The sequence below is a fragment of the Oenanthe melanoleuca genome, chromosome 10 (assembly GCF_029582105.1).
Source record: "Oenanthe melanoleuca isolate GR-GAL-2019-014 chromosome 10, OMel1.0, whole genome shotgun sequence".
Taxonomy (NCBI): Eukaryota; Metazoa; Chordata; class Aves; order Passeriformes; family Muscicapidae; genus Oenanthe; species Oenanthe melanoleuca.
Window position 1 is genome coordinate 12412710 of NC_079344.1, and position 12703 is coordinate 12425412.

Sequence of the window (12703 nt, forward strand, 5' to 3'; positions counted from 1 at the left end):
CCTCCAGCCTTTTACTGAGTTTAACTCCTATTTATTAAGGCCATCGTGGGCTGTGCCACAGCTCTGCTCCTGCTGAAGTGAGTCCAGCCTCACCCAATTTAACTTGTCTGCATTTTCCTTAGAATGGAATCATAGAATGGTTTGGTTTCCAAGGGACCTTAAAACTCAAATCATGGGCAGGGGCACTTTCCCCTACACCAGGCTGGTCTGAGTCCTGCCCTGAATGTTTCCAGGGATGGCCAACCTGTGCCAGTGCCTCACCCTCCCCATTGGAGAAAATATGTGTTAAAAGCAACTGCTATGTCACACAGTCTGGACAGACCGAGAGATGCTGAAATTCCTAATCTTCCTGAGCAGTGCTGGTGCTGCTGAAATATGAAACTGAAATAACTGCTTTAAAACGACATGTTGTTACTTTTATTGTTTTTTTTTTTCTTTCTAGATAAAAGCAAGTATTAGAACATTCAAGCCTCGAGAAAAGCGCTTTACTGAGGAGAACCGCAAATTTTCTAAAAAGGTGAAAATTGTGTCTGGGCTAGGCTTCTGAATTGCTGTAGCATGGTTGCAAGAACAAAACCTATTTATGCATAAAATGCTGAACACATGTAAATCCAGTGTATTTCTGTATATATTAAAAGGTTTGTTTGTGTTAACACAAAATTGCTTTCTGATCTGGCTTGCATCAGTAGTTCTGCTTTGTGCTTCAGAGTGGGGAAAATGATAGCTGTGGATTTTGCACAGTTTAAAGCTCAATGAGAGCCTTATTCCCTTCTTCATGAAGAAAAGCTAAATTCCTTATGTAAAAAGTCCATAGGATTTTCCACAGGAACAATGGCCATTATTCTTATTAAAATCAATAGGCCTTATAATAAGTCTAAAAATCCCTGTTTATTTTTATGAACTAGTGGAAAACATGTAGAAAAGAGGATCAGACTACATTCTCTCTGTCCCTTTTCCTGTGACATTGATGTATTTTAAGAATTGAATGAGGATAGAGGTAGATTTGTATAACTGTTTTATTTAATTTTGGCATCAGTTTGTGCCTTTTTTCTTGGTTTTTTTTTTTGGTAAGAGATGAGGAAAATCTGGAAGGTTTGGGTGTAATCAAAAAGCAGACAGGAGCTGCTGAATGTGTCTGAAATAGAGGCTTTATTTGTAATATGTGTCCTGGCGTGCATTTGTAGCTTAAATTGTCCCTGTTTCTGAAGCAATAGTAGGATATTAGTGTGTTTGATTAAACTCCTCTTCTCCTCCCCTCCTCCCACTCAATATTTATCAGATCTTATCAAGAAATGTTGATCGCGTGAAAAAAATCACCATGGCAATATGGAATACAATACAATTCCTTTGGAGCTGCTTTCTCTGGGAGTCCACAGTAAAGAGCCTGATAGCATTTGTGGTAAGTGGATTTCTTCTTTTACTGCATGGGGCTGAGTGATCCAAGATCTGGAGTGTTCCTGTGCCTTCCTCCCCACCAGCACCGAGCCTCTTCTCCTTTGTTGTTGCTGTTTGGTGGCTGCAGGGCAGCCTGGGCCACACTGGGCCTGATGGGGATGGAAGTCAGACCTTCTGGAAAGCCTTTCCTGGCTTGGAGCAGAGGTATTCACCCTCTGCACCGAGCACTGGGGATGCCCATGTCCCCTGGTGGGTGACATGTGTGTGGCGACTTTGGAATTTTTAATTATTTTTAATTTGAACATGGCAGCTGGGGTGTAGGAAAGGCTGGAGGTGGTGGCCAAGAGGGTGATGTAAGGAGATGCTTTTGGTCTCAGTGATGCAGTGAGCTGATGGGTTTTGTCCCTTCCATCTTCCATTGCAATGAGGCATCACTTCACTGCAGGTTATCAATTCCTGCTCTGCCTGTGTTGGCATTGCCTGTTGCAAATTTATTGTCTGACTGTAATAATACATTGTTTAAAGGAAAAAAAAAAAAAAACAGGAGAAGGCTGGTCAGTGAGTTCTGCTGCACTCTGCAAACAAAAAGCCAAGTTCTCCACCTGCCTATCCTGCTTTTCATCTCTCGTTTTTCCTCTTGGTAGTAAACACCCCATTTGCAGTTTTCTCATAATCCACTCAAGCACAAAAAGATTTTGCCTGCTCTTTACTCTGCGGTGTGACATTTTCTTCATGCTTGAAATGTTTGGCATGCCATTAAAGGTTGAAAAAATCGTTTTGTGGTGGTCCAGCATGCAGAAAGAAAGTTTTTGAGTTGAGTGTTTATTAAGCAATACAACATCCACATCTCCAAGATTTTCTCTTGTGTTTACTGTCTGTGAATTGTAAGATGCTTAAAGGCTTTTTTAAGGAAAACACTTCAGTGTATTTGCCACAGATGGGTAAAATAGACCAATCTTGATTGAAAGCAGCTTCAGAACAAGGACAGAGGAGCTGTCTTCACCCTGTAGGTCAGAGGGATGGCTCACACAGATGAGTGGGTAGGATGAAGAGGGTCTTTTCTTTCTAATTTTATGTCTTCATGTTTCTTGAAGTTCATTCAGAAGATATTGTATTGTATATCTTATATATAGTTGATGGCTGGAGTAGTTGGCACCTTACTGAAGTAAGAGTGGCTGTGCAAAAGAGTACTTTGATTGTGTCCAAGGAAATCAGATGGCTGTTCATGCTGGGGCTGGAAGGAGAGGGTAAAATTCCAGTGTCCATGTCCTGCCATCACTGTACAGCAGGGATCTAAGCACATATTTGAAAGGGTTGCTCTTTTTTCACCAAAGTGCTTGTGAAGTTGCAGCTGTCAAGTTCAGTTTTCCAAACCTAAGAATAAGTTTGGAAGGGGTGGAGAGGCAGAAAAATAAGAAGGTGGGAAAATGGGTCTACAGGAAAAAGAATTTTTTCCCAGTGAAAAGGAGTTTAAGCAGGTTACAAGTTACAGGTTGATAACATCTTTACTGGATACCATAATACTCCTGGTTTCCTGAAAGGAAGTGGGTAATGGGAAAGGAATAAAAATACTCAACTCTAAGAATAATTACCACAGGCTTCTTCTACAACCCAAAATTTAAGTCTATCTGATTTTTCTCACATGGAGATAATTCAGCTCTGGCACTGAAAATGAAATGCTAATTATATATCTCTCTCTCACTATTTCCAGCATGGGTGTTCATAGTATTGAAAATACACACACAGCACAGTAGGTGCAGCATCCCTCCCTGCCCAGTCTGTGTGGAAAAGCCACTCCCATGTGCTGGTTAAAAGATGAGGTGAGGAGATTGCACAAAGCTTCTCTGCCCATGTTTCAGCTGGGTTCATGAAACCCTCATTGGTAGCTTTGATGCCAGTTAAGCCCTTAAACTAGAAAATGTGTTTTTTAAGAACTATTTTTCCTTACAGATGATGTCCCTTGGGCCCCTGGCAATTGCCATTTTGATCTGGTATTTCCCTTGTTTCCCTCTACAGGTAACCCATGCTCCTTCTTCCAAGGGGGAATGAAGTGAGGGAGGAGGAGGGAGACAAGCAGACAGTGTAATCATGAGAGCCTTGTTTTCCTCAGCAATCAGACAAAACCCACTGGCAGACAGATAAAATATTTGTGAGGTGGTCAGAGGACAGCAATAGCCAAGGACAGGGAATATTTCACCTCCCTCTTTTAGTCTTCCCTCCCCATTAGTGCAACAGCTCCTGAGTGTGACAAGGACATCAGCTGCTTTTGGGGGTGTAAGAGAAAATGGGGGAGGTGAAGAGGGAGGAAACAGAGGACAGCACAGGCAGGACATGAGTGAATGAGAAAAATGCACTCACTCTGTTTCCTCATTTATAAGATTCATCATCCCAGGGTAAATTTCTTTATTAGGGTGTAATGGTGAGAGGAGACAGTCCAAGAACATGTGAGTAGATGAATTTTTTTGTGCTATAAAAATGTAATCACATTTTTCATCAGCGTTCTGTGCTTTTAATCTGAAGATTTTTCATCTGAGTTAATTGTACAGACACAAAGGACACTGGGCTCTGCTGAAGCACATGTAAAATCAAGATTTTTTCAAGCTTAGAGGTGATGTTTGCCCTGTACATAAAGGGTTTGGTGGAAATGGTGTTACACCATCAGAGAAAACATCCAGGGACAGAGGAAAGGATCACACACAGGATTTCTGGGTACTTCATATTCACCTCTCTTCACTGGTCTGGTGTGAGAAATGGTCACACATGGTTGTGTGTGCCTGGGAATATCAGGAATATTCCCCCCACATGAAGAATGTTGCCTGTAGAGTTGACAGTGTTCATATACCAAGAGATATCTTTAAGCACTTTGTGTATTCTTCTCCACCAGTTCAGTGTCTGGGAGGTTTTGTAGATTTTTAAGACCCAAAAGGCCTTCAAACATTCCTTTCTGTTTAATCTTGGTATAGTTATCTCTGTATTCAATCCAATCTGTTGTGTTTTGATTGGAACATGTGTCACAAAAAGATCTTTATGTTGAAGATCCCTGGTCACATAGTGCAGTACATCCCTGTCTGGTCTTTCTTGTGTGCCTGACACACTTCACATCCTACCCTGGACAATTTTTTACCAGTTTGCAGTCTCATTGTTGTAGCCTGTAGTTGTTGTAGTTGTAGCCTGGTCCTCTTCACTCCTTCCTCATCACACTTTTCTCCATTGAGGCATCACTTCCACACAACATTACTGGTGTCCAAAAAGCCAGAGCTGTGTCGTGCAAAGTGCCTGGGGAATATCTGCTCACAACTCAGCATATAAGTCTGATTATAACCTGTTTGCTTTTCCCACTCATGCATACAAAAACTTGGTTTTTTACCTTCCTATTGCACACTTAAACCAGATTTTTCAACCTTCATTCTGTATGCAAACACTCTCTGCCTGCTCTGCTTCCCCTTTGCTGGTTGTGGAAGTGAAGTCTGTAAAAACCAAATCATTCTTACTGTACTGTATGTATTTTTAAAACATTTAAAAGTTAATTTTAGTCACAATGATTTTCATAAGGAATTATGCATCATTGCACATTGTGCTTGTGATTTTATACAGCATAATTACACCTTCTATTGACAGTTTTCTCTGCATTAATGGTAATTATGCCATTTAATGAAATTACAGTAATTGCATTAAAAAATATAATCTGGTGCGAATTAAAAGGATATATTGACTGGAATTTTTACTATCATACATATATTTTTTGAAAGTTTGTATGATAGTTGCAAGAGATGTTGACAGGATCAGGCAAATGATGGGAAACCAGCCACCAGAGCACCTCTGGTGTGACTGGCAGTGCTGCTGCTGGATTCCTTCGGGGTCCCTGCACACTCACCCATGCCAGAATACTTCATTTTCACTGGCAGCATTTCCCTTTCTATCAGGTTTAGGCTTCTTGCTGATCCAGGCTGCTGCCAGGGTGGGGACAGGTGGGAGTGATTTTGCTGGCAGCAGGGCCAGCCAGACAAGGAATGCACAGGCAGTATTTATTTATTTTGCAGTGACATTGCACTGTGTCTACTAATTATTTTATGATGGCTTAGTCCTGGGAGGAAGGGGAGGAATGTGTGGTGAGAGTAAGGAAGCTCTTGGGGCTATGGATGCAGCAGCACAACCCAAATGTTTTGTGCTCCTTGCAGCAGAGGTGGGATTTTGTCTCTCTTCTGCATTGGGAGCTCCAAAGCTCTTTAAACCCAGAGGGAGCTCCAGGGTGCCTGGTTCTTGGCACTGGCCCCTTGGGCTGTGGGAGCATGAATGATGGGGAGCCCCAGGGCTGGCTGGGTGAGGCTGCAGGGATGTGCATGGCTCTGCCAGTTTGCTGCAGGTCTGACCTGGGGCAGTAGCAGAGAGAGGACAGGAACTCCTGGGCATCTCTGCTGTGTGTGATTGAGCACTGCCACTTCATCCTGCCTGCCACAGGAGCTGGATCTGAGCCCAGCTAAACTCATCTCAGAGAGAAGATACCAATCATCTTATTAGACATGAACAGTTTTTGATCCCCGTTGAGCTGGGCTATATTTATAGTGATGAACTATGGGCAAAAGGCCATTTGCCTATTGACAGTGTCCTCTAAAATTGCTAATTGCCTAGCAGTGAGAGGGAAACAAAGATATTTGTTAACTCAAAATCTGAGCCTTCTGGAGTTTACTTGGGGTAAATCTCTCATTCTGTATGTGGACAAGTGTCTCCTGCAAGTTATAGTTTGGCTTTCCCAAGCAAAGCACAAAATGTTCCAGCCCTGGTTGTACTGAGCATAATTCAACCCTGGACATGGCAACAATATATGGGTAAAACATCCAATTTAACTCCTGCATTGTTTTGCAGCACAGCGATTTATTTTATTTTATTTTCCCCTTGATGGGAGGGGAGTTATAGATCAATAAGAGGAAATTCTTGGGATGAAAGTTTCACAGGGAACATTAGAAATCTATGGAGAAGGGAGACCAGTAGCAGCTTTGGAATAAGATAGAGACTGAGTCACCAAACCTCTCTTGCACCTCTGGCCAAACAAACAGAGAAGAGAGGTTTAATTTAAGTGAGTATTTACCAGTAGGTGGTAATAACTCTTCTGTAGGGTGGGGAAACAAGATGTACTCTCACATGAGCTCCCCTAAAATATTTCTTATTTTCACTGTGGAAAGCACAAACCCTGATACAAAGCACAAACCACCCTGCCATGGCTACATGTGTAACTGATGAGAAGGATATAGTCTTTTTTCTCCCCTTTTTTTTTTTTTTTTTTTTTATCCTCACAGCTGAAGACGAAATATAAATCATTGTTCCCAAACTATTCGGGAACAGCATTAAAGTAATGGTAGATTAAAATGTCTCCACATTAAAAGCTAAATAAAATGAATAGATGTAATCCTAAAGAGAGAAGAATGAGTATTCTTCAAACACTGAATAGGGAACTTGGAAGAAGAAAAAAACTTGAAAAAAAAAAAGAAGGAAAAAAGTATTAATGCAAAAGAGATGGTCTTTACATCCGCATTACTGTAGAGCTTTTGCTAAGGGCTGTTCTCAGCCCATTTGCAGCTTGTGTTTTGCTACAGTTTTAAAGAAGCAGTCGGCAGAGGAAGGCAGGCAGTTTCTATTTAAGTAGGGGAGCTGTAAAATAACACTGCTACAGAAATTCGTTCATGTTAAGGCTAGAGCTGGCGCTGGAGGAGCAGCAAGAGGCAGGTTTCAGGAATTTGACCTAGTAAGTAATTCTTCAGAAACCCCAACATTTCTTCCCCTCTTTCCCTCTGCAAACCCCTGGCAAAGGCACACCTTTGAAATCTGGGACTCTGGAGAAAAGGCTGGAGTGGTGTGTTTTTATTTCGGGCTGTTACATCCCAGTAAAAGCCTTTTCCTGATGATGGAGGAAGCGTTTCCATCCTGTTTCCCCTGGCTGCTGGTGGCAGTGCCTGTGCAGAGCTGTCAGGAGCACGGTACCTGACACAAGTGGCTGCTCAGATGAGAAACAGGCTTCTCCAGGCAATTAAAGGAGATGGTTTCACCCTTTCCCCAGCAATTTTTACATTTCCACTATTATTCTTCCGTGGTCGAGGGGGGAATACAATTTAAGCTTGAGATCCTTTGCTGCAGCAGTTAAAATTCCTGGAATAGCAACAGTGATATTGACGATGCTGAGAGACACACAGCAAAGTAAACACATGTTATTTCCAGCTCTTTCAAAAATGCAAGAACAAACAAGGACAAAGTTAATAGGGAAATAACCACTTTGAGCCTTGACAACACAATAAACAAGATTTAAAAAGAAAAGTTTGAAGCTTTGGAGTCAGGGTGAGATGGAGCTGAGCAGAGACCAGTACAAATATCCCTTTTAACTTGGAAAAAGATGGATGGCCTTATGTTTCCAGCTCAGGAGTTTTGGGGATTTGCTTCTTAGCAGTGAAATGTTCCAAATAAAAATAAAAAGCAAAGCTATGTTTTGCATCTGAGGAGGCATTTCCTCTGTGTGTGCTTAACAAGGCATTTACCCTGTATAGCAATTCCCTTGATTTTGGGGTTGGGGATCTTCCTTTTAAATTAATGCTGTGCTGATATTTTTGAGGCTTTCTGTGTCATGTACTCAAAACTTGAATGCATCACATCGAAATGATTCCCTCAGCCCTGGTAATGAGAGAGACCTAAATCACTGCCTCTCACTCTTTAATTGCATTTTGTTGGGTTTAATTGATGATAAAGCCTTTTAATACCTTGGCTGTGTGTGTTAAATTCTGTGGTCCAAGTATTTGGGTAAAAGAACAGTCCTGATGTAGGATAAGCCTCTGTGCAGCTGGTCAGCAGGAATGTGTGTGCAGACATCTAGTTGAGAATTAAGGGGAGGAGAAAGAAATTCAGCTTTGTTATAGTATGTGGATTTATCCCTGGAAGGTGTTAGTGCTAAGATAGCTAACTAGATACGTGGATCTGTCAGTCTCCTGAACCAGATTGGAAATGTAGTTTTCATCTCTTTGGCTATTTAATCACAGCCCACAAAGCCAAGATCAAATGTGGATTCATTTTATCTAATAATAATAAAAAAAGGGAAATGGAAAAAAAAAAAAAAAGGGCTTTTCTAACTAAAACCTGAGCTAACTGCATCCACAAATCCTCCTGCCTGCCTTTGTGCTCAAGTTGCAACCTGTTGGAGAACTCTGCTCAGTGCTTGCATTTCCTGCTAATTCGATATCGCCTCATTTTATTTTTTTTTATTTTATTTTTTTTTTTTCTGTTGGTTGAAGCTTTGTCATTTGTTTCGAAGCTGTCATTTTTATTAGTCTCCCTGGCTGATCTTTTTGGGCTCTCGTCAGGTGGTGTGTGTTCTCCATTGTCTGCCTGCTCTTGGCAAGCTGCAGGTCCTTTTATTGCCATATGACGTGGGCGTGCTTGCAGCAGTAGCCTGTAATTATACCCACCACAGGTGACAGCTACAAGAGAGCTTTGGTAATAATTTTAGCTGCCTGATCTGATGTTTATGAAGAGCAAACCCTCTTTGTGGTCTGGTTGGAGTTTGCTGTGTTGTGTTGTACTTTCACCGTGTGATTTATGAAGCCTTTTTTCCTAATTTTTTAAAATTTATTTTATTTTTCATTTTTCCCTAATATATAACGTCTTGTGCCTTTATAAGCCCTGAAGTTTTGCAAAAGGTTGTTGTTGATCTTGTGCTATTTTGTACTTTTCCTATTTATTTTTGCACGCCTTGTATTTATTTTGCTTTGTTCAGCACAGTAAAATAGTTCTCTTGCCTGTTGCTGGGTTTATTTGTATATTTAACACTGCTGAACTCCTGTATCTAACACCTTGCTAGCAGATATTCTGTGCTTTCCCAACTAGAGAGTAATAACATATTAGCATCAAATTATTTATTTTTTTTTTTTCCTTTGGCTATTATTTAACTGTATTAGAAAAGGTGAAATTTTCTCTCCAGGAAGGCAGCACTGGTTCCTTTACTCCCAACAAAATTGCAAAACTTGGATTATGTCAAAGGTGAATTTAGCTCATGATATTTATGGTTAGCTTACAAACCTCCATTCTCACTTTAGGAATCTGCAACAAAAATTTTGGACAAGGCTGAGTGCCCACTACCTGAAAGCTGTCTTATATTTCTTTTTGCAGTCTTAAATTCTTTAGAGGAAGTTCAGATTAAAACTCATGGGCATTTTCTGAATGTTTGATTCTTATCACAAAATTCTGACTTGTAATTCTTCTGAACTGAATAGCAGGTTAAAAACCAAGACAAATTTATCTGCAATAATTTGCTATCTTATCTGATCCTAAAGAGATGATTTTCCACGTCAAGATCCAGTCATTTTCATTTTCCCAATTTGCCTGGTGCTTTTTCTGAAAGTTCACTTTATTCATAGACTAGAAATCACATAAACAAGGATGAAATTAGTATTCTGAGTTGAATGAATGTTGCATCTGCGTGAGACTCATTAAACAGGAGTGTGAGACAGAAGCTACTTACCCACCACTATTGGAAATACCAGAATTTGAGAAGCTTATTTGTAAAATTCCCAAAGTTGGCATGGATTTAAACTCTGCAAGCTGTATGGGAAAAACATACGGCTCAGCCCAAACAAACAAACAAAAAAAGGCAGGAAACCCATGGCATGTAGGATGAAAAAAGTATATATAAGGAAGCAAAAATTCCATTAAAATTAAAAATCCTTATACTTTGTGTGCTCTTTTTCCCCTCCAAAGCCACAGGTGTATTGATTTTCTTTCCATCAGCATCTGCTTGGGTTTGTCTCATTATTCACATTACTTTGACCTGACACCTCTTAGAAAGTATTTTAAAGCACTCAGTTTTACAGGAAAATTGTAGCCATTTACTATTAATGCCCATGTTATTGGTGGAACATCCCTATCAGTATTTTTCTTTTTTTAATTATAAAAAGGTCGATTTTTTTTTTATAAACACAAATGTAAGCTTAGAGCAACACTGCATTCCCCTGAAGCCGTAGAGGAATTTTTTATTCTTCCAAAACAAGGGAATAAGTAGAGACATGTCTGTAGATGGTTTAAATCACTGTAACTCCATTAGCTTCAGCAAACTCTTGTTACTTAACATCAGTTAAAAAATCTACATCCTCCTTTTGGGCAAAAAATCCTGTGTGAACAGAATGATGAGGTTTTCTGAGAGGAGGAAAAGCCTGTAGATGGCGATGGACCCTCAGGAATGAGCCTGCTCTGGCATTCAGCCTTTTGTCAGATTTTTCTGGCAGGTTTTCTTTCTCTTGCTTGAACTATTTTATTTTTAATTTAATTCACCCTTTCCCTCAGTGCTAATGTAACAGTAGTTGCAGAAATCGTGACAACTGGAAGAAATTTCCTATTTGAAGGTAATGCAACATTTTGGTTTTATGATGGAGACAGATACACCTTGAGGGATTTCTCTTAAGGCGTTCTGCTTGTCGGGCTTTTTTTTTTATTTTTTTTTTTTTATTTTATTTAAAATAAGAAAGAGTTGGATCCTTTACAAGTTCTGAAATAAAAAGAGATTAGCTGCAGAGCAAATACACTTTTTAAAAAGCCTGTTCTCATTTAGCTTTACTTTTCTTTATTAGCAACTGAGATGTGCTTTAACTTAGAGGTAATTCTTAAGTAACCAGAAAGTTTTTGGGTTGTTTGAGGATAGCAGCAATAGTAAAAATACCTTAAATCAGGGTATGCCTCTTCCTTATTTTTTTTTTGTTAATGTTCAGTTGGAAATAAACCTGGAGCAGTGAGACGACTGCAAAACCCCAGAAATCTGATTTAAAAAAAAAAAACAAAAATCTTTACTATTAATTATGTATGAATTTGACTGCTTCCACAGTAAAGGTTTGCACTGCTACCAATAACATCAATAGAGTTTTGATCTCTTCCCCCACAACTTCATGAAAATTAAATCTGTTGTTCTTAATTGTGGCATCCACGCTGTAGTCAAGCTTGGCTGATTTCTTTTGGTGTTTTTCTGTGGTTTTTTTTCACTTTTTTATTTTTTAAAGGTAGTGCTGTGATTTTGAGAAGTGTTAATAAATATGTAAAACATGTAGTGCTTTGTACCAGTCTAATATGCTGATTTATTTTACCTTTAGCATTACCCATGTAAAGTCAGCATGTTTACTGAGAGATGAGTGCCAAAGGTGAGCAAAAGTCTTCACTAAAACAGCCTTTAACTACTTTGCTAGCTCAGGTTCAGAACTTTCTACTTTTGTTTTGGGAGAAGTCACTGTCTTCTGTACTTTCCTTCAGCTTTCATCTTTTAATGGAAGAGAAGAGCAGCACATCTCTGTATCAAAGCCAATTGTCAGCTTTCATTAGATGCATTCTATTGTTTGTTCAGATTAGAAATAACTGCATTACACTTTGACTTTGAAGGCTTGCTTGTTTTTAAATATACTGGGTATATGTGACCTTTTTGTCATTTGTGATGCACTTGGCTTGGCAAATTTGAGATACCCATTTCAACAGCAGCCAAACCTTTTTGTAGTGCAGGTACTCCACAAAAAGGCACTTTTTGTAGGTCTACAAAAGTAAAACAAAATCCTGCTGCTAGTGAAAAGCATTATTAGCCTCATCTAAATATTTTTAGCCATAAGGGTGCCTCAAATGCATGGCATGGGAGGGAGAGCCCCCAGTGCTTGGGGAGACTGCAGCACCCATTTTTTGGCAGGGGGTGGGAATCCAGTGAGCTGCTTTTATCCCCCCATTATGTATGGGCCATAGGAGATGTGGCTGCTGTCAGAACATGATGGCAAGAAAGTCTAATTCCATTAAAAATTTGCACTAAGCAAATTTTCTTAAAATGTTTAGAATATTAAATGGGAAATGCATAATTGATACAGTGATATTAGCTTCTTTTTTTTTTTTTTTTTTAACTGAACATGCCCATCAGGAATGAGATGATGACTTGTTCTAGCAGTTAAGAAAACTTCCCCAGATACTTCCATGTACACATTTGGGAAAATTATTTGCAATGATATATTTCAATTTCCTTAATAAACTAGACCTGTCTTCCTAATTCCCTTTCCCTTAAGTCCCTCTGCAGGGGTTAAGAAATGAAGTATTTTGAAATTATTATCAGATAACTGTTTCTATGAATAAAAAACTAATCTAAGCTTTTTTTCTAAAAAAAATAGATTTATATTCCAAAGCTGGGAAATAAACAGTGGCAGTAGAAAGGAAATATGAGATTAATAAAAATGAAGACATTTTGCAGAGCTACTCTGGATGGTTTTAATCTTGTTTTGTTTCTTTTTCTTTTTTTTTTTTTTTCCCTTCTTCTGGGAAG

General features: G+C 39.4%; 1 protein-coding gene across 2 annotated transcripts in view; it reads left to right on the forward strand.

The window, feature by feature from the left end:
• The window catches only part of MCTP2 (multiple C2 and transmembrane domain containing 2), a 116815-nt gene that overhangs the window by 70040 nt on the left and 34072 nt on the right, over positions 1-12703 (forward strand). For both annotated transcript variants that reach the window (XM_056499993.1, XM_056499994.1), the window contains 2 exons: positions 443-517; positions 1280-1399. In XM_056499993.1, coding sequence (XP_056355968.1) covers positions 443-517; positions 1280-1399 — 195 coding nt within the window. The remainder of the gene's footprint in view (positions 1-442; positions 518-1279; positions 1400-12703) is intronic.